The 22,536-nt window shown below is 49.4% G+C and overlaps 1 protein-coding gene across 24 annotated transcripts in view; it reads right to left on the bottom strand.

The window, feature by feature from the left end:
* Nucleotides 1–22,536, bottom strand: part of LOC120825067 (nuclear factor 1 X-type) — a 98,393-nt gene that overhangs the window by 72,826 nt on the left and 3,031 nt on the right. For 15 of the 24 annotated variants that reach the window (XM_078080226.1, XM_078080216.1, XM_078080208.1 and 12 more), the window contains exon 2: nucleotides 17,642–17,725. In XM_078080226.1, the coding sequence (XP_077936352.1) occupies nucleotides 17,642–17,677 (36 nt within the window). In that variant the 5' untranslated portion in view covers nucleotides 17,678–17,725. Of the gene's footprint in view, nucleotides 1–7,880; nucleotides 8,638–14,088; nucleotides 14,302–17,641; nucleotides 17,726–22,536 lie in introns of those variants that run through there. The other 9 variants (XM_078080228.1, XM_078080227.1, XM_078080223.1 and 6 more) reach the window with 2 other exon arrangements.

Raw genomic sequence — 22,536 nt, forward strand, 5'->3', positions numbered from 1 at the left:
GATGAAGGTTACAGCTTGTCATAACATGTCACGACTGGAATTTCACTTTGACATCTGTTAGGAAATATCACATATTGACAAGTGTGGTGATGTAAAGGAAACAGAGTGGGATATCTAAACTATTTTCCCTTTGTGTGTGTGGGTGTGCGTGTGTGTGTGTGTGTGCTGTGACTCAGGTGCTCTACAACAATTAACATTAAATTGGATGCACTTTAAATATGAATCAAAAGTTGTTCAAATCTTTCCGCATTATTCTAAACTTTTTATAAAACCTTTATCTTCCCCTTTAATTCACTTTTCCGAGCCCACACACACACACACACACACACACACACACACACACACACACACACACACACACACACAATATTCTTCTTAAAATATCTCTGCCAGTCCTCCTATTTCCACCCAAACCTTTTCATCCATTCATCTACACCCCCTGAAGAGGAGGAGGGGGGCGGGGTGTGGGGGGGGACTCTCTTCCTCTGCTCTCCTTCCTCCCAATCAGCACAGATTGATGTGTAAAGTGTGTCGGCGCATCGTTCGTAATTACGCCTGTTTACACACTGAAGCATTACTATGTGTGAAAGTCTGGAAGCCATTTGTGGCATGAGGCTCGCGAGGGGAAAGACAGAGTGAGCGAGCTTTAAAGAGCTCCAGAGACACAAGGCCTGATAGCAAGCTGGGCCTTCTGACACGACTGCAGACCGGAGTAATATTATACTCAAATATGCTCTCACGTTTGTGCGACGGATTTGCCCGGGCAGACGGCTTCGGCCTCGAATGTCGGCACATCAAAGATAAAAACCGAGGGCTCTTTTAAGATTCTATTCTCGTATCCTGAATTTATCCTGCCAGGGTTTTACTTATAAGGTTTGTGTGGTTTCTCCACAATTCTGGCTCATGCGCATGAGTTTCACCTCATGCAGTTAATCATAAACATAACTCTAACCTCACAAGTGAGTTATGGTAACCCTTTATATACTCTGGAATTATGTGGACCGGATTCAATTTGGACAACATCGAGATACTTTTTGCAATGATTAAACATATTTGAGGGTTTTTTGGTCAGCGGAATAGAAAAGTCAGACCCAGCGCACGCCATCATGCACAGCGGGGACTGCAAAACACACTATACCTTGACTCCTTTTAATGCTAAACTGGATCTTGGATCTTGATAGCAGCGCTGTCAATTAGACAGGACGTCTCCCCGGAGGGGACGATGTTATCGTGGTATAAATAAAACTGGGCATAAACATGGATTTCAAACAAAGTTAGGAGATCCTGGCAAACAATGATCTAATAAGGAGCACGTCGGCGTGGGGCGGTATAGGGTAACATGCACGCTAAGTGAATGCATATAGACCGCTGCGCGTGTTTACACTGCCGAGGGTTGCCATGGCAAACATACATGGACGAATAAACGGACTAAGACACACACACACACACACGTCACTATTAGTGTGGCATTTTCCGACAGGACGTCGGAGCAAAACTGAGAGTGCAGCGTTTCCCCTCGACAAGGGCGGCCATTCCGGATAAGGTCAAGTGGGCCGTGTGATACTTGGAGTGTGTGCATGTGTGCATGTGTGTATGTGTGTGTTCAGAGCGATTTCAGCAGCTTTCTGCTTCGGTCACACAAGGGGGTCGGGGAGCGTTTTCCGTCTCACCCCAGAACCCCGCCTGCACGCGCCTCGGGGCGTTGGAGGCGGCCCCCTTGCTGCGGGGCTGCCGCCCCCCGGAGGGAGCGCAGCCCCGAGCTGCGGCGGGGGCCCCGGGCCTCGCGGTGAGCAAATACAGCAGGAATCAAGCAGATAATGAAACCCGATACTCGCCTCGCTCCTGTGACCTCGCTGCCACGGCGGCTAAGGCCCGCTTCTCCTCGCAGCACAAGAGATGCACTATTGAGAGACTCTCTCTCTCACTCGCGCTCACTCCCCTCCCCCCAACCCGTCCCCACCACCCGTCATTCTTTTATTCCTCCCCGGTCCTCGTTCTGCCAGTCGGCGAGGCGAGATGCCAACCTCTCTCTACCCCGAAAAGCCGGGCAGAGTGCCCTCACCCTTTATGCAAATGCTTCGCCACTTGCCCGACTCACACATTCATTGCCCCCCCCCCTTTTCTCCTGCCCCTCAAAACCACCATCACCTACTCCTCCACTACTTATTTTACTTGTTTCAACACTGCAACCCTTCTCTCTCACTTTACTCAGCTAGACTGAAACTCGTGCACTCGTTCCTCCTCAGACGCTGCCAGACAGACAAGTGCAGAAAGTCCCTTCACCTTCTCTCTCTCTCTCTCTCTCTCTCTCTCTCTCTCTCCCCTTTTTCCTCTTTCTCTTTTCACACACAAACACTGGTGACTGACTGGTGCTTCCCTCCCAGGCAAAGCGTGTTGTCTGTAATTTACTCTTACTGTTTTTTTGCTTCAGTTAGTATAACCAAGGTATCATCAGTCGACGCTTAGCGCTGAATGTGTAATTTGCAAGAAGCCAGTTGGCACCTTTATCCTTTATGCCTTTCGCTGTGAATTAATTCCCTATTTCTGCGTGATTGATTGCTTCCTTCATTGTTGGGCGGGGAGTCGGTGAAGCGCACCAACATTCTCCATTCACGCGGGGTCGAAAAAGTAAAAAATACTAGCGTTGCATTCACGTTTACATGCTTTAACAGCAGCCATTTATTTCATATTTTGAAGAGTAAGGAAAATCTGTTGTTCCAACGTCCGGGAGCAAAGGTAATTCTCTAGCTGATTCTGTTTGTAACCTTTCTGATTATGAAGCCTTTTACTGTGTTTTTCAGGCCGCTTTTCAGTTCCCTGGGTTATCAACGGGGTTTAATTTACCAAACTAGTTCAGCCAAACCTCCACAAGTCCTTTAACATGATGAACTCCACCTGCACAGAACGTCTCAGCCTGCTCCCCCGCCATTCCTCGCTAAAGAACGAGTGTGCAGCGCTTGTGCTGCTTGTGGGCGGCCGACCCTCTTACATGAGCGTCTTGTTCACGCACCAGCGAGCGGTATCAGCAACACCGAGGCGCACAGATTTAACTCTGCTTATCGCGTGAGCTGGAGTTTGGCCCCTCAGCTGAGTTGGCGCCGCGAGGGTTAAACACTGCCCGCTCCCTGTGGCATGATACGAGCTGGGCCTCTGCCTGTGCACTGCCCCTTGTCCCCGCTGCTAGCTGGTAGCGCACGGGGAGGGTGGGTTAAGAGTGGGTGGCCCGCTCCGACCCCCCCCTTCCTTTTCCTTCCCCGGGGGGATTTAAAGGTGTTCCAAATGGCGTCCTCGGAGCCGGGTCTTAATCTCTGCCGCGCTTGAGTTCGGGTTAAGCGAGCGGCGCCCGACTCTGAGGAGGTTAAAGGTCGCTCTGCCCATTTTGAGTGGCAGTCCCTGTGGGGCACGAGCCGTGCCAGGCCGCAAAGACACACAGAGGCCACACACGACCACGTGTAAACACACAAGGACAAACACACACACATACACACACACTGCTAAATCATTTCTTAAACTTTTATCCTCCAAAACAAAAATATCTTTTTCTGTCTTTCTAAAGACGTGTCTTTAAACAAAGCGAGGGGACAGGAGGACGCACGGCACAGACAGGCGCCTCTGGGACAGTGTGTGTGCAGTTATGTCCTCTCTGACTTCCCCGGCCTTAACTACCACCTCGCTCAGACCTCAGGAGCACCGTGGCACCGCAGGCGGACAGCAATGAGTACGTGTCCTCAGAGGGGACACAAAATAAAGGGGGGGCCACCTCGATAAAAAGACGCGCCGATACAGTTAGTGCTGCATTTAGAATGGTGGTGCATTTTGCTATACCAACAATAACAGCTTATGCTCATGTACAAATACTTTTATTTGGTGAATCTATAGGTTGTGTTTTATATCGGTCCTATTTTGCAGGCCGTTAGCCGTTTGGTAGTCGCTTAGCAACAATGACATGTATACATTTTTTAAAGAGAGTGAACTTGCAAAAGAAATCACTGCAGCCTGAAAAAAATGCATCTTTCCTAACAGCACTAAATCCCCTTCTCTGCGTGTTTATCAACCCTCAGTGCAAACTGGGCCCCGGTATGAAATACCAGTCAGTCTCCATTTATAAACATGTGATTGTATGAAAAGATAGTATCACTGAAAAGTGCGCCAGAAGGCGAGCGAGCTGGACGGAAAGCAGCGAGAGCTCCCACGTCAGATGCTGCTGAGGCTTCTTGGCTGTCAGGACGGACACACACACACACACACACACACACACACACACACACACACACACACACACGCACACATCCACTCGAAAGGCAGACACACACACACAAAAGGGTTTGCCTTTGCAGTGCTGTTCAGAGAGTAGGACTCATCAGCCAAGCTTGACACCCGTGCTCAGTAGCCATCACCGCTGCCTCTGTGTGAGTCAACATGGATGGAGCCACTCCATCAACAACACACACAGGCCCTAATAATAAAACCAGCAAATCCCTGTCACTGCAGCACGCCTGCCACACGCCAGAGTGGGCCTGCCCCCGCCCCCCACAAATCCACTCATCGGGTCATTTCCTGTTCAGACTGCAACTGGATTTACACTCTTTGAGCGTTTGAATAAATATTTTGCCTCCTGAATATCAGTATTTGAGGTTCTGCAAATACTCATTTTTTGATCCATGCCAACCGAACGGCTAACAAGCCAGCCGGATTCATGCGCACAAGGGAGAAACTCATATAGGGAAATGTTTTAGGCAATATTCAAGTTCTTTGGGTGCCCAAAGAAAGAAAAAGATTCTTAATCTCATGTTTTAAATAAATGGGATGCAAATTAGATTTGGCCGCGTCTTTATTTAGGCAGGCTGTCCAATTCCTGGAGAAATTGCATTATTGAATACAACAACGCCATTGTTTCTTCTGTCCGTGTTTCCAATGGGAAAAAAAAGAAAAGCTCTCGCTGCAAGGATTTGATTCTTCAGATAGCACTTGGCACCATTTGCCTGTTTTAAAGTACTGTAATATGGTTTTGTTACATTAGCATTCCTTCACATCACCGAAGAAACCCGAGACGTGTATGTCAGGCATTTTTGTCAGAGAAGGAGTGGAGGGAGGAAGGCGGGCGGAGGGTGGCGGTGCAGAAGATGGAGAGTCAGGTGAAGGATTAGCATTAAGAAGCCACGAGCGAGCAAGAAGTCGCCCGATCAGAAGCATTCCAGCGGACAAAGCCGAGCGAGTGGTGCAACTGTTTTGGATAGTGCGCCGTTCTCAGGAGAAGCAGCTGGGGAGTTTGTAAAGTGGCTTTTAAGCTCACCGAATCCAACATGTCCAAGATAAGACGGTGGCTCTCCCTAAGGGAAACTAAAAGAGACGAACGGCGAGGGGGGGGGGGTAAGGTAGGAACTGAAAGACACGTCTGAAGCAAAAGGAAGGAAAAAAAAGAGGGGAGGTTTTCAGGATGAGGTGGAAAGAAAAAGAAAAAAGAAGATAGGAATGAAGTGTAAGCGAAGTGAGAGCATATTGTCAGATGGGAGCTCGTGTGAGCCCACAGAGCTGCAGCGAATGAACCCGGAGACACTGAGCAGCCCGGCCGGCCTCTCCAGCAGGATTTTATCACCTGCCTGAAAGAACGCACAACGTCCTCATCAATCTCTGCCCGGCTGGCAGGATGGGAACCTGCGCAGGCCTTTCATGCAGCGTTCAGTGGGAACGTGGGGTTCTGGAGCCAAGTCATACTACACACACGCAGGCAAAGACTTTTATTATAATTCCATTTTCTGTCTAATAACGATGCATAAGACCCCTCCTTCATTTTACTTCACATAGTAGTTTGTCAGAGATTGGGAGCATTTCTTCGGACCCCTCGATGGCTCTTTGCTCTTTCCTGCCGCGGCCCGCCTGAACCGCCCGGTGCTCGCACCCGGGTGGAGCAACGGCAGACAGGTGCAGACTCACGGGAGGGCACGGAGTCAACAAACAAAGGGTCAGCTTTTTAATCGTCCCTTGTTTGTTTGTTTAGCAGTGGTCAGCTTTTTAAACTTACAAACCTCCCAGACTGCACTGCTAAAAAAGTCCCTCCTTCTAGACCCCGCAGAGAGCGCTCAAACAGTATTAATTCCTCTTGCTGGGAAGAGGGACGGCCTTTTCCCGGAGCAATCCATAACATCTGAATACAAAAATAAATATGAAGCGTGGGCGACGCTCTCAACCCCAAAGCGAGGAGGAAAAAAAAAAAACTCCCGGGGAGTTTGACGGCGCCGCGTGTTTTTCCTCTGCTTCCCCCGGCGACGACGTGCGTCTCCGCGTAGCCGCTCTCACTGTGTTGAGTCCCACGACCATATTTTCCTCCTTCTATACCCGTCTTTGAAAAAAAAAAGCTTTACTTTCTGTTTTCTGCCCCCCTCGCCTTCCCTCTCGCTCTCTGCTGGACGCCCCTGTGCCAGTTAACTCACCACAAGCCAGAGGGAGGACCGCAAGAATGCTTAAATCAGCATAATTAGGCCTGTGTGTACTTTAAACACACACGTTTCCCCCGAAGCCTGGACCCCTGCCACCCGCACACCGCTGTGTGCGCAGCCACGACCCGTCTCTCTCAGTCAATAAACACAAACATATCAGCGGTCCGCCTCGCACACGTTCACACAACACACACACACACATATGCAGTACTACATGAGGTGAAAAGTGATGCTGTATCTCTGTGCAACCCGACTTTTTACTGCTTTACCTCCCTCATGCAGCTGCCTGCCGCCTCCCATTCCACACCACACTAGCACAGTTCAACCATCAACACGACACTGTGTGGAGCTGCAAGGAAGCAACGTGTGTGTGTGTGTGTGGTGGGGGGGGCTTCTGTGCACATTTGATAAAAAAATTCCGCCCATTTATTCGGCTACACAAGAAAAAAAGAAGGGTGGGAAATAAAAAAAAAGAAGAACGAGCGTGAGCTAAAACAATGGCAGGAGTCGAGTTTGTGGTTTTGTCCACACGCACACATCTGGATATATTTTTAGGTTTCACTGGTGCATTAACAAACAATTGCCTCCCAGAGGATCCATGGGGGGCGGGGGGGGGGGGGGGTTCTGGAGTGCATGTGGGGATTATCAGTAGTCATTACAAACCATTTAATAATAATCACCGTCCATCCAAACCGCTCTGGCCGAGCGGTCACCGGCATCCAAACACTACAGGCCCACAGTAGAAGATGCTTCAAGTGCACGGACGGCGAACGCACCAAACAGCGATTGTGGTGGAGGTTTAAAAAAGGGCCGAGAGGTGTTTTCAACACAAAGGGGCCCCCAGGGGCCATTCGTTTCCACTCTGAGGATACGACTGGAGAGCAACATCGGTCCTGCCACCGGCTTTGGAAGCACTGTGGTCGTTGCCATGGCGCTTATATATCATTCGAGCCAAACATGAAGTTAATTTGATTCCTATTTTTAAACCTCAGTCGCGTCCAAAATGGACACAGTTTATGCGGTCGTGGCTTTCTTTCCTCTGGGCGCAAAAAATAAAAATGAAAAAGTCGGAAAGCCGCTCTGTCTGCTCAGAGAAGATATTTCGCTGTCGGCATTTGATCAAAGTGGTGTGATACTGTTTATACGAGGGCGCACACTGAAAACCAGCCGCGAAGAAGCCCCTCTGTGTACGTCTGTCTGTCCCTCACACACACAAACACACACTCATTTCTCGATTTGTGCTCTCACACAGCTGTGGATCTTGCGCAGGGTTCAACCAAGGTAAAGATATGGTATATTACGCAATGGGTTATAGATTTTTCCACTGCTGGCGGGCTGCCAGCGCTCTCAACGGGAGGCAGCGAGAGGGGGAGCGAGAGGAGATCAGAGAGCAGCACACGTTGTTCCACAAAGTCTGACTCACTAACTGGATTTGCTGGCTACCTTGGTGCGACCGCGGGCCTCCGTGTCCAGTAGCTTAGCTGGAGGAAAGGGGGGGCCGAACGGAAGCACGTGAGCGCGCGTCCCCCCCCGGCCGTACGGGGAGGTGAGAGTGCTGGTGCTTGGCCGTCCGCGTGCGCTATCAGATACATCTGTTAGGTCTGGTGGATATTTCGGCTCCTACCACTCAGGCGATGTGGACCCGCTGTGGCTCTATAATGGTCTCTCTCACACACACACACACACACACACACACACACACACACAGATACACACATAGGTGCAAGCAAAAAATAAATGGCCATACAGTCCATTGAACACAGTGGGGTGTCGTGGCTACACAGTGCGGCCTTTGTATTACCAGCACCTGCACGATAAAGGGACTGTTCACCCCAAAATCTAAAAGGCACATTCTTCCTCTTACGTGTGGGGCTATTTGTTGATCTAGATCATTTTCCATATTGTCCGTAGAGATGCATTCTCTCTAATTTAGTAGGGCTGTGTGGTGCTCTGCTTGTGGTGCTCAAAGCGCCAAAAATACACTTGAAAACCTCCATCGTAACGTCCCTTTTCGCAAACGGTCTTTAAATCCAGGCAGCGCACGGCAATGCAACCGAGATCGATAAATAGCCCTCCATACGAGAGGAACAACACGTCGAGTTAAATCGCACAAATCAACGCCCTTGACGTGGACAACAGAAAACTCCAGAGGTGCCTGCCTGACCGACGCTCGGTTAGGAGACTACTTCCAGAGCGCCACATGGACGAGCCGGGGAGAGCGGCTCAATCTGTTCTCAATCAGACGCTCGGCTGTCGGTGACGATCAACCCCGACTGCTTGTCTTTTTTCCTCTTGATTTACTCCCGAGTACGTGACGCGCATATGTTATTGAAACTGGGCTTCCCGTATCAGTCGCGTCCATGTTTCTCGCGCCTGGATTAGGAGGGCAGAGGCAGCGTTCACACGCAAGGCGCAGGGATCGCATTCACAGGGCCCGATTTGGCCTAGATCTCGCACGCCCAGGTTTCCCCCTACTCTTTTAATTGGGCCCTTGATGCTCGACATAGGGTGTACTTCCTCTAATTAGCTATATCTATAGCGTATGGGAGGGTGTATGAATGCATGCATGTGTAAAATCCTCTTTTGAGCAACTCCAAACCAACTAAGAGGTTTAATTTCACGCTAGGCTGCATTGTCCCATTCAGTGGGGTTACCCCCACAGAAAAAAAGAAGAAAAAAAGCCTCTGAGAAAATCAAAACGAGAGAAAAACACACCAACGGGCGGCGGAGGGAGGGGGATGGAGAAAGAGAGAGAGAAAGAAAGAGAGAGAAGCAGAAGGGAGGGGGGGCAAACAACAACAACAAGGACAAACAGGGCTGGTCCTGAAAGAATGCGGATCTCTCGCTAACCGTTACTTCTCTTTTAAAGGGAGCTAATTGAGGAGGTGGAGGAAGAGGCGCGGGATGGAGGTGGAGGGGAGTCTGTCCCGGGGAAGCGGAGGGAGGAACTCAGCACCGCGGCTCGTGGGTGCATCCCGCGTCGCCGCTTGCTCCTCACAACCACTGATAGCTGTCGCACCTTTTCACTCGCAAGCCCGAGAAGAACTCGGAACCGCACCTGATTCTTACCCCCGACCCCTGCCAAGACTAGGAAGTGATACCCACTAGACAGGGTAACACACGTGAATGTTCAGCCTGACTTATGATGTGAGTGTGTTAGCGTGTCAGGGTGTGTATGTGTGTGTGCGCCTCGGCAAACCAAACTATATCACAGAGCAACATAAGAGCACTATAGGCGCCGCCGGCCTCCACCGGCCCGTAGATCAGCTTAAACCTAATCCACACACTAGGAGGCAGAGGACATGGGGATGGGGGGGTACACATATTCACATGGACAGACACACACACACCAACACACGCCCATCCATCCAGGGTCAACCACCTATTACCCTGTTGTGCCTCGGTTCAGCATGATGAATCCGTTTTCTCTGGGCAGTCAGGACGAGTGCGCAGATAAGGGATGACCATGGCGCTAGATTTATCTTACCTCCTCCACACACACACACACACACACACACATTCACAGAGGTAGAGGAGGACAGTGCGCAAGCTATCTCGGGGTTGTGCACATGGAGGCCATATGCAGGATCTTCCATGGCAGAATTTTCTAAATGCTACAAAGAAAAACTAATGTTTCCATTTGTGCACACACCAGACAAACACGATTTGAAATATTTGAGCGAGACTTCAACTTTAATAGCTTAATTAAAACCTCCCACAAGCAGAACTTTTTCTTGTTTGTCTCCGTCCATGTAATCAAAATGTATCCACTGACGTGGACATGCTGGGCCGTTTTCCCACTTCCTCTCCGTCCCCCGTCCCTGCCTACCGGCTCTCGCTCGCGGGGGCCAAGCAGTGTAAGGTGGACCTGGTCGGCCTCCAGCGAGAGGGATGAATAAGTAAAAAGAACACAATGTACCCCTGGGTTCTGCCTGCCACCCACTGCCGGCCCGCCTGTCGTCCTGGCACAGTCGGCAGGGCCACTTTTAACCCCTGCCTACGGTCCACTATCCGGCAGAGCTCCTCTGCGCTGTGCCTACCGAGGAGCTCTGTGTGAGCAGGATTATTGTGTGTGTGTGTGTGTGTGTGTGTGGTGCAAAGAGATGCCAGCAAGGCTTTGTATGTTACCAGATCGCCCAGGCCCACCTCGGCTTACACCGGCGGCACGACCGTTGCCGTCCTGTTCCTCGATGAAACCAGAACCGCCGGCTGACGCAGGAGAGCCACCGACCCCCAAAACACGGGGACGGCATTAACGAACGGGCACCTTTTATACACACACACACACACACACACAGCTGAAGGCCTGGTGTGGACTCAGGCCTTCAGCTAACTGAATAGACTGAAAGGCCCCCCACATATTGCCACACCGACTTTATGCCTCCTCCTATCGGTTCTGTTAGGATGATAAGTGCCTTTATCTCCACAAGGATCTCCTCTTTGCATTATGTTTCTGTTGCTATGGACGCATGGCAGTATGCACTGCTTTCATTGTATGCTGCCGATCTGCACATGGCTAACACACAAAAAAGAAACACACTTTATATCTGTGAATAATTGGATATGAAGCTCTCAAATTAGTAAGAACCGAGCAGGCAAATAAATATGGTTTGTGCGTGTGAACTATGCGGGAATTAGTTAAACGAGTCATCTCTATAAATCGCAGCGATGCTTCTCCGAAATTGGTCGTGTTTGTGAGACCGGCGCGTCTCGTCGGGATGAGCGTGGACATAACTGGAGTCGGAAATAAGTGATTTCACAAAAACGCAGCGCTTGAAAGTTTGAATGGAGGAAGACTCGCTCCGACATTCCCGTCACGGTGGATGTGTGTGTGTGTGGGGGTGATGGGTTCCGTCACCAACCAGCGCGTTCCAGCAAAGCTTTTACCGGCATTAAAAATACACTGCAGATTGTTTACATCAGTTTTACATGTTTTCTCTGTTTTTAAATTATTTAGTTTACACGAGCACATTCTTAATGTGCGACTGAGGCTTTAATAGGGGTTGCCATACGAGTATGTTTGACGAGTGTGTGTGTGTGTGTGTGTGTGTGTGCGTGGACACATAAAGAAACAACAAACCAACCGCAGATCAGTAAAACAGGCAATGAAAGCTTTAAAGCGTTTAAATTGCAGGTGTTTGATGACACTTTCCCCTTTTTTTTAGCGCTGCGTTAATATTACTTCAAAGAGAACACAAGTTCTCGAGGAGACCAGAGGGCGAGCAAATCATCCGCGCTTTGTATCCGGAAAAGGAAAACCACACACACGCACACCAAAAAAAAACGCGCTGCGGGCGGATCAATATGTATCGCGCATATGGGCAGCACGCGCCCATGCGATGCGCCCGCACGGGAGGATCTGCTGCCAATTCATTTTAATTAATGGAAAGAAAGGGGAAACTCGATGCGGACCTTTGCCTCGGACCGCCCGGCTTGGAAAATGATCTGTGCTGAATATGCAGCGGGGCCGGTGGACTTCTTTCACGGAGCAAATCAAACAGACTATTGATTAGAGAGAGAGAGAGAGAGAGAGAGAGAGAGAGAGAGAGAGAGAGAGAGAGAGAGTCTCCCGCGCGCCGTCTGAAACTCGCGGACGCGGGAGAAAGTCGCGAGGCATAAATGGGAAGAAAAGAGAGAAGGGGGCAAGGTGGGAGCATTTTTTAAGTGGTGTAAATTGTTCAAATGTAAAATGTTGTGGTAGTATATAAAAAAAAAAAAACGATGGATGAAACATGTCGCGTTTGTTGTTGTAAAACCCGAGACGACTTTGGAGAGGTTCGGTCAACGTGCTGAAATAACAGCAATCCTGCACGCGGCTCCTCAAGTCTGCAAGCAACGGTAAATATGTCCCCCTTCGTCCCATTGCAGAATATACACATGCGGCGGAATGTAAACTAATAAGTGGAATGGCACATTTTAATAAATTATTCCACAGCAAATGGAAAACGGAGAGGAGGCCGTGACCTCTGACTTCAGACACTGAGGCGTTTCACCTGCAGGCCCGAAGCTAAACAGCTGGCACTTCCTAGTGTAAACCACATCCGTAGATGGATGCTAATAAATTATGGCGCTGATGATTCAGTTTTGCTCTAACTCGTGACCCCAGATACACACAAAAATGCACACTGCATTCTGACGAACAGTGATGTTAGAAGTTCGTTCACATCTCGCTCTGTAAAAGGCCTGAAAATACCGCACCTCCTGTTTATTGGCTGCACTAAATATCTGCATCCGGGCTATTGAGTTAAAAAACCATACATTTGAATGTTTAACCTCGAACAGCATGGAAAGATAAGCTTTTTTTATTAAGAAAATGTAGAATAACAATAAAGGTTATTTATGACTTGACCCCTGCTGTTGTGAGCGTTTGGTTTAAAGTATTTACACCGTGAAAAGCGGCGTATCGAGGAGAGTGATGTCCTTACTGTGATGAAGTATACGAAATGAGCAACGTCTCACTTGTATCAAAATATTTACATTATGTGCATCAATGCTTCAATCAATTCAATGCTTTTAAAATTACCTGTAGTTATAAATATATTGGATCTAAAGGGTCTTTCTGTATAAATGGATGTGGCCGGAAAAGGTCAAACCGGAATGCGTCACTGTGCATTTAATCACAAAATAACAGTTGCATATTTAAACACAACCGACTATCTTAATTGTATAATAGATTGTATAATATTGCGTAATAACTATTACAACAAAACTAACACATGCACACCCGGTTTAAGTGAACCATAAAACCCAAACTACAAATCTGAAATACGCGCAACAAAAAGCGAGATTTCCTTTCGGTTAAAAAGCATTCGGTGCTGTCTTTAACGTCACTGCGGTGAATAACACATAGCTTCTTTAAACGTCTACTGTATTATGTGATGAATTAAACTGCCTCCGTGCAGCTCGGGCTTTTCCACGCGCCACATCCGCCCCATGCGCCTCTGCCGGGCATTGGGATCCCGCACCACCGCCCCAAAAGAGAACCCACCACGTTCTACTTCCCTAAACGGGGCTGCTGCGGTGGAACAGAAACCCCGTGACGGACGGCGTCGGGTGTGCAGCGGCACGGAGAGCATAAAGGAGCGACGCCTCCGTCACCAGCCGCGCGTCAGAAAGCCTCCAAAATAAAGTGTCCCGCGACTCAACGAGCCGGAGCAGCACCGGGATCCGCCGACCGGGGCGGCCGGAATAAGTCGCAAACTGCCAGGGCACCGAGCCCTTCTTCCCCTTTTCTCCAGACATCCGTTTTGATATTAAATAGATTTGGGGAGAAGCGCCATTTTCTCTCCCCAAAAAAATCCCCCAAAAAACAACAACAACAACCATGCGCGATGAGACGCATAAGAAAGCCCGCTGGAGGAGTGCCATTAACAGAAAAGGAAACGGGGGAGAGGGGGTACGCGAGAGGGAGAGCGAGGTAAAACACGGGGGCAAGAGAGAAGACAAGAGGGAGAGAGAGAAAGAGAGAGAGAGAGAGAGAGAGAGAGAGAGAGAGAGAGCAGGTCCTTAAAACGCAACAAATGACAAGCGGCGCGCACAACACGGCGCCGCGACCGCAAACACACAAACCGGAGGCGCGCCGGGTGAAACAAAAAGAAGAGGAAAGACGCAGCAGAGAAGAGGCGGCGGGTTCCTCTGGGTTTGTCCCTACCTGTGTCAGGCAGTAAGGGGAGTACATGGTGCGTCTAGAGGTGGCAGTTGGAGTCGTTGGTAGTAAAGTTGGATGGAGGTTCGCTGCGGTGCCGCATTGCAAAGCCGCGGTGGCTCGGTCCAGGCTGTAACCCCGCCTCACTCGCAGTGAAAGCTCCACTAAGTTTACAGGAAAGTTTCTGCTCGCCCTCCCTCCCTGCGTCGTTCTCCCCCCCCCCCCTCTCTCTCCCTCCCTCCCTCCCTCCCTCCCCGCTTCGCTGTCGCATCGACTCTATAACTGTGTTTAAAAAGATCGTCGACTTACGGTCGCGTTTCCTTGTCTCTTTTTCTACACACTGACCGAGAAACGGCAGAATGCTCCCGGGGGGTCGGGGGGAATAGTACGCATGTGGTTCTCGGCGGTGAGTTCAGTCACCTCGTCGAGTTTTATGGTGTTTAATTAAATTCCTATGGGAGAGCTGTATTATTAAGAATATTTACACCGCAATCTGCTTCAATTTGTTACAGGGCTCCACTCACAAATATTTATTCATAACCCTAACCCAAAATATATAATCCATCTATCTGCAGTGTCCGTCTATCGCCCATCTCTATCTCCAAATCAAACATTTCTTGCCTCACGATTTAAAATGTGTCTTCGTGAGGTGCTAACAGACTATGATATTTACATCGTTGCTCGCAATATTTATGATTAAGGGACCTTCATTAAATAATACAGAGATGTTGTCACATCGTTGTGCACAAGTATATATTTTAAAATGCCTCCAACTAACCACTCTTCAATAAACCACTTAAGCAGGTAAAAACAAAACCTTTTCCTCAAAATGATCCATTTCCAACTTACACATGTCGCGTGGAAGGTTTGACATTTACAACTCAGATTTGGCCCGTCAGCTTTCCACAGTAAACCGATTCAAGTTACTGAAGTGCAAGTGGCCCTGTGTTCTTAACTTGAGTTCTTGTTACTGTAAATGAAAAAGGTGTGCGGACAGGCGGCTCAAACGCCGGCTCAAATGTTGGCCAAACTTGAGTTTACTTTATTTTACAAGGTGTGACGACTGGATTTGAGGCCCTGCAGCGGGTTAATTTTGCCTGAGCGTGGTCGTAGCTTTGCAGCTTGGGTGGAGGGGGGCAGGTCTGCATCTGAATAGTCATAATAACTTTAGGGAGCACCTAGAATGACACGAACAAAAAAAGGTCCAAAGTTGTCACACGACAAGTTAGAAATTTACCAGCTTGTCTTTTTATTTGGCCGCGAAGCTGCTCCCAGTCCCCCCCCCCCTCCTCTATTTTAATCCAGTCCAACTCATATTCGAGCGCGCCGTACATATGCATATGGAGACAAAAGATACCTGGACTCGGACAAAGTGGTCTGAACCGGTTTCATTGTGGCTCCTATTGTATGGGAGCGATACACTCTGTTTCTAATCAGGCTGGGCTTTATCCCTGTCCGCTCCCTGCTCCTCAGCCTAATCAAACTCATATATGCAGGCAGAGTGCCTGCAATTATACGTAAGCCCCTGCCTTGTGCATGTGCGTGAGGGAGAAAGTGTGTGTGTGTGTGTTCGCGAGGGAGCGGTTTTCAGGGGTTGAAGTCACCCCGCGTGCGATTGCCAAGTTTTTCGGGAGGGATATGAAGCTGTGCAGCTTTACGAGACCTCAGCCTATGTAGGATACTCAGACGCTCGCACCACAGACACACAAGCATCTAATGCACAGCACATGCACACACGCGCACAACCACAAATGTCTTGCGGTCAAAGATATGCTGGCACGAGGGAAGCGAATTAGATTAAGGGGGGCGAGGGGGAAAGGATGCAAACACAAAAATGAAAATGGGTAAAAGTGAAGCACATCGAGGTGCAGTCCGTTCCTTTTCCCATAGTGTCTCCTCTTTCCAAACCACACCCTGCCGCGGCACCGGCCCAAAAGCCCAGAGCCTTTGTGTGTTCCCTGTGCTTTCCCTCCTTCTCTTTCTCTGTCCACCCCATCTCTCCCTTTCTCTCTCGCCCTCCACTTCTCTGTGCGCTTTCTTTTTTACTGACCTCTTTCCTTCTTTTCCTATCAATATTACAATTTCCCGCTGTGTCTCTGTCTTTTTTCTACCGTCTTAATCGCACACACACACACACGCACGCTGACCCCTTTTGCGTCGGTGTGACTTTACTAGCCGCCTTTGTCTCCGCCTGCAGCCTGGGCCCAGACATCCATCTCGGTATTCAACACAGGCAACTTGGCCGTAACACACTATAGCAACTGCAGGGGTTACTAAACACCCGGGCTCCCCCTCTTTCTCTTGCTCGCCCCTCAAGCGACCCAGGCTTTAGCGGTTCCCCGGACAACGCTTGCCACTAAATAAAGTGCAGGAGAAAACCATATGGCGCGTCTAAAGTTAGCATGTTGCGGTCTCCCGTTGACACGCGGCTCTGCCCGGCACGCTCGCCGTACCATCGCCTGTGGCTAGGCCATTAAACACTGAAAGTGACGTAGCATACCAACACTGCCATTAGCATGCTAAATGTGCGAGACAGGTGGCGGAGGCCTCCTTTCCAAAAATATTTTTTAAAAAGGAGAAGAAAAGGGCAGGAAATATGGGAATGGAAAATGTGTGTGAGCGTAGCGTCTAGCGCGCCGTGCAGTGTAAATATTGTTTGAGTAAGCTGTTTATGTGTGCTCTGGGTGGGAGCACGCCAGTCAAATGCATGCAGGCATATGCAGTCGCAGAGACTGGCTGCTGTGGCTGACAAGCCGAGGATCCTGGAGACTCTCCGGATCTGTTCAGTGAGTGTGAGCATGTGTGTGTGTGAGCAACGTGTTACTCCTGCCTCTTTTTAAAAAAAGTGTGTGCAATTGCCCGGGCGTACATTTGTTGCACTGACCCGGCTCGGGTTACTGCGTCTCTGGCCCGTGTTGGTACTCAACAGGAAGAGGAGATTTATTTTTTCGGTGTGATGTCATGGTTTCTTCGCCTGTAATGCAGCACGTCGGATTACAGCGCACCCCAGAAGGTCATCCGTGAAGTCGTTACAGGAGGCTTTTTCCATGTGTATATATATATATATATATATATATTAAGGAATTGTTTTTACATGGGGTATTTTATTTCGCATGGGCCTGGGACTTTGCAACAAACTACTGTAAAGCACAGCATCAACTTCGTTACTGTCAGAAAAGTGGACATTCTGAGGAAATGCAGCGTGTCCGCGAGGCGCCGTCGGGCACACGTCAGCGTGGTGGACAGACGACTTCAGGAAGTCCATCACACGGGGAAGTTTTTTACAAGAGGTGGATGTACGGACGCGTGTGCATTTCCTGGACACATTAACCCCCAGAGCCTCCAGCGCAACAAAGCCCCGATGAGTCTTTGTACTCGGCCTCCTCTTTCTAAACCGCCGTAAATCTTTCTAAAGAGAGTACTTTTAATGGAGTGCCGGTTGTTTGTGTGTGTGCGCGGGAAACCTCGGGGCATCAACATGTCAAGGAAGGATGCAGAGAGCTTGTAGGGTGTGTGTGTGTGTGTGTGTGTGTGTGTGTGTGTGTGTGTGTGTAGTTACCCTGTACGTATCAGACACGAGGAAGCATTCAGGCATCCCTGGGCCTCTGGTGGGATCGTCGTTCACCAGGTAGGTGTCAGTAGCCTACAGAAAAACAAAAGGTGGTTATTTATTGAAACCTTTATCATTTTAATAGTACAGTTCTCTGACATTATTAGCGACTCTTTTCAACAGATTTCTTTTGGGCACTAAGCTGTGCTTGAACCTTTTGCTTTGGGAACCCTGTAGAAGGAATAAACGATTGAAAAGGTTACAACATTTGAATAATTTAACTTTAAAACGGACACTTGTTGTTCTCCAACAAACCTTAAAGGGACAGTTAGCCCCAAAATCAAAACTGCATATTTATATTTACTCAAAACTACGGTTGAACGAAAATGGTTCCTCAATTAAACTGCTCACAACAAGGCCTGTGGTTTATCGTGAAGCGGGTCATGTTTTTTTGAATGAGACATTATTTTTTTGAATGGATTGTTTTCAGCGTTTTGAGCTGTATTTCCATTACCTACACCTTTATTTCACTCACATTACACCCCAAAATAAAAAATACATATTGTTCCACCTTAGCTGTAGTTTTTCTCATCAGTCTAGATTGTTTCGGTGTGAGTTGCCTGCACCGAAGCCCCCGGGATCAAACCCGGAGAGAAATCCCCAAAATGTACCTGCGCTGTATGAGACGCCCTCACAACCACTTGGTCTCCCTTCCCCACAGAGCGCACGGCGCCTGCTAACAACTCTAGCACTACACATCCCCGGCCAGACTGAGTACCAGCGTGCATGTCTGTGTGTGTCTGTGTGTGTGTCTGTGTGTGTAAGTGTGCATTCAGGGAGCTTCATTTGTATTCTAAGTTGAGCAGCCAGGCAGGCCGGGTTCTGGCAGGGCCCGGAGCTGTGAAACGGGCTCTCCTTGCAGTTTCTGCCGTTGATTGGATCAACGTATCCCACTCTACTCAGCCGAGGGGAGCCCAAATCCCACAGCCGCTGTGCCGTTTTGTGAAATCCCATTTCACGACTCGAACGGATACACACCATAGACAAAAAGAAAAAGCGTACGAGCGTACGCTTGTGCCAGCCGGAGACCCCGTGCCACGTTTATTGAGGCGAACAGGAACACAGGGGAAAATGTCGAATCAGGCGTGTGGAAACATTTGAAGGCGCGCACACGTAGTCTCACCCTGCTGAAAATATGATCACCTGCATGTACACATGTATGCGCATATACATGTTTTTGGTTCCCCTCCCATGTGCTCTCGGCCTCGCACACAAACACACCAACGCACACGTGCATGCCACTTACGCAGACACAAACCCCATAATAAGAGCCAGACATTGGCAGACCACACAGCCCCGAGTTGTGGTGAAAACAAAGGCTATTCATATCCTTCGCAATGAGAGGTCTGTACAGCTAACTCGCTTTCTCCTTCTCTCTCTCTGCTTTTTTATTAGAGATAATCTGCGCTCGCAAACCTTCCATTTTTCTACAATTGTGCGATTCCTAATCATCTTTATTAGTCCATAAACATGTTTTTTTTTGTCTCTTATATTTTTTATAGCCGAGGCCTCCGGCTCCTTAAAGTGCCAAACACAGTGCCCATTGTTGAGTCTCCAGAAGAGGACGAAGCCAGGAACGGGATAAGAGTGGGAGGGAGAGAGAGAGAGAGGCCTGCTGATAAGACTGCAAAGCATTACGGCAACGGGTTAGCAGAGCGGCTCTGATGCACACGCACAGAGAAGACAAACCCTAACCGCTTCAAGGTCCGCCGGGCCGCTCGTGCCCGGTAATGAGACGACGCATCTGATTGGCGGCCGCTCACAATAACGGGCCAGGATCCACAGCACCTGTGCGGGGCGGCCTGCCGGCCACCAGCGGGCGGACCCCAATGCATCAGGTGTGCAGGGGCCTCTGCGATTGGCTGCGCTTGGCCAGAAACAGGGTCAGGTGCAGCTGCAGGCCTTCCACTGAATGGCTGAGCCGTAACCCCCCAAAACACCCACGCGCTGGGGGGAAGGGAGGGGTTGCTTCGTCGTCATTGGCTGCCGCAGTGCTATTCTGCTTGGTGAATGAAGGCATTCTGGCAGGACGGCACTGGGAGAACTGGTTTGACATGCTGACTATTTGAGAATATCCCCGAGCATACAGAGATCCGTAATATTACTCATCCTTTAACTTGAACCTCAGAGTAGCTGTTTGGAGAAAAAAAAGGAAACAGGCAACTGCACTCCAACAATAGATCCTTTGCTCTCATTTCATATTAGCCAACCGGCAAAGAGGAATTTAAATACCCTCTTTATGTCGTCAGCCAAAGAAACAGGTGTTGATGAACCTCAATCTCATTGTGCAACAGTGAATAACACAAAGCTGATGAATAGGCTAAGCTCTGTACCTGCCACCGGGGAGGCCAGAACATACTGACTCCCTTTGTAGTAAACCCCCGCCCTCCCTCTCCCAAAAAAAAATAAAAACTCCAGGCCCCCAAACACTCTCTCCTGCAGCAGTGTATGAATTATATATTGTACTATATATATAGAGCATATGCCCGGCCCATATGGCCAGCCCTGAGCGAAGAAATCTCAAAGCCCTCCTTAATTAACATTTTAGAGGGAAGATTCGGAGGCGGGAGATTGAGTCAGTGACCTATTTGGAGTCCGTCATCACCCAATGCAAACGTGTTAATTGAGACAGATTTTCCCACTCCGCAAATATGTGGAGTAGGGGATGCGATGGAGGATTGGTTTTCTTTTCTCTCTTTCTTTCTTTCTTTTTGTGTCTGCGCCATCTGATCTAAGGTAAACGATCCTGCCTTTCCAGTGACAAAAGAAGACACTTCTCACTCACTTACTCCCTCACACTCGTCTTTCCTTGGCTCCCTCTCTCTCTCTGGGTTTATGTGTTGACGAGCATATGGCCAAATTCTTCTGAGGTGAAATCTCCGAATAAAACGGCTCGCGTGCTCGCGCGGGAGCGCTCTCACCCTCGCACCTCCGCAGAGTTTGCGCATGAAAGGCCCCGGTGGTGGAATTTGTTCTCAGATGGCTCCATTTTAAAGCACGTGAATGGCAACATATCAATGATCATCCTCCCCTCTGTCTCCCCGTCACGCTGCATCTCACGTTCTTCTTCTTTTTTTTAATGCGACAACGCACCAGCACGCGCGCCAGAACCGCGCACCTGGTGCGCTCCTCTGCCTCGTTCCCTGAAAGCGCCGCTTTCTGGCCGCCGCTCAGTCGCCAACCGCGAGCGCTATCGCCGCCGTCAGTGCGTCTTTAACAAAACAAAAAACCGCAATTATTATAACCGCCATTGTGTCTTATCAGCATGATTTGGTGGCTGAAAACAACCCTGCCAAGTTTAAGGCACGGGATGAGAATGATGGGAGGAAAAAGGGGGAGTGTGTGTGTGTGTGGGGGGGTCCAGCCAACCTGCGTGAGATGGCAACCACTTCAAAAGAGGCCGGGCCGCACCGGCGATCTGTTCCGCGGCATGTGAGGAGTGTATGAAAGGCAAAAATGGCCGCCGAGTGAGTCTCTGCCAAAGCTACCTCGGGGAGAAATGTTGGAAAATATGTTTTTTTTCCTTCTTCTTCTTTCTCTCGCTAAGCCTTCTCCGGGAGGATAAGGGAAAATACGAGAAACTGAACGGGCTGCATTTAAACAAAAAATGAAAAACGAAGAAGAAGGATGTGGGTGGGTGGCTGAGCAGAGTGGGGCTAATTATTTCACTGCACTTGTGGGTCCAGGAGTGCAGCCAAGATGCAGTGCTGAAGATTGCATTGGGTTTAATTGTGCGATTATTACACTATAGTTTCCGACACAGGAGATGCCACGAGGTGTTTTGTCCAAGGGGCCTTATTGGGGATTATCTCAGGAGGCAGATGAACACATTCGGTATTGCCGAATGCCACATCTTTTACAGGTGTGTGAGGTCAGAATCAACTGTGCTTGCATGCCAATCAGCTGGGCGAGGTTTACATTTTGGAATTCCTCAGTAACAGATATAAACCATGTCAGGTAAACAATAGCTGCCCTGATTTTTTTTTAAACAAAATGGTTACGGCGAAACAAGTTTGAGCACACACTCCGCCTGACACACCCCGAGATTGGCTGAGACCTGGCGTCCTGCCCGCCAGCCGCTGGTCCTGCTCGGCAGGCAGACAGGCCTACGGATAAACCATGCAACGTTGCTCGCCACCTGCATTACCTGTAAGTATGAACCCGACGCACCGCGGACGAACCGCTGCACCGCGCGGACCCTTTGCTGCCGCGCCGCGTTGAGGCCTCGCCGCTCCGGCTGTGTGCTTGTAACAACGCGGTCTGCGTGGGCCGGTACGATCGGCCCTTTGTGTCGCACGAGGCGCGGATCCGTGGGGAGATTTTCTTGTGGTTATGGTTCTAATAGAGCAGCAGTTTACCACACAAGACCTGGGGTGCATTCATTACAACACACACACACACAGTGTCAAACATGTGTATGACTCAATGGGGCAAATTGTTGAGCTACTTTCAAATGTCTCCCGCTTCCCACTAAAACGATACTCTATAAAAATGAGTTCAACAACACGTCAACGTTCCTGCCCACCTCGCAGCTCGGCACCAATGGCAGTCGCGACTTTGATTTGATGGACAAGTTCAGTGGTTGGCAGGTTTTTCCCCCTGAAACAACCGCAGGCAACCAACTGTGAAATTACAGGGCCGCAGTCAAAACAGAGCGAGCATTACGATATCTGTGCATCCATGAGCCGTCGTCTGATGTTTCTCACAACTGAAAAAAAGACGGGAGGATGACTGGTGTGCCAACATCACATGTGGCCGGACATTTGCCATTCTGAAGCTTTCCAGGCCGCTTCAAATCGTTGTGGACGTTTGCAAATGGGTGTGTTGACCTCAGAGACTTTTTG

The sequence above is a fragment of the Gasterosteus aculeatus genome, chromosome 9 (genome assembly GCF_964276395.1).
Source record: "Gasterosteus aculeatus chromosome 9, fGasAcu3.hap1.1, whole genome shotgun sequence".
NCBI lineage: Eukaryota > Metazoa > Chordata > Actinopteri > Perciformes > Gasterosteidae > Gasterosteus > Gasterosteus aculeatus.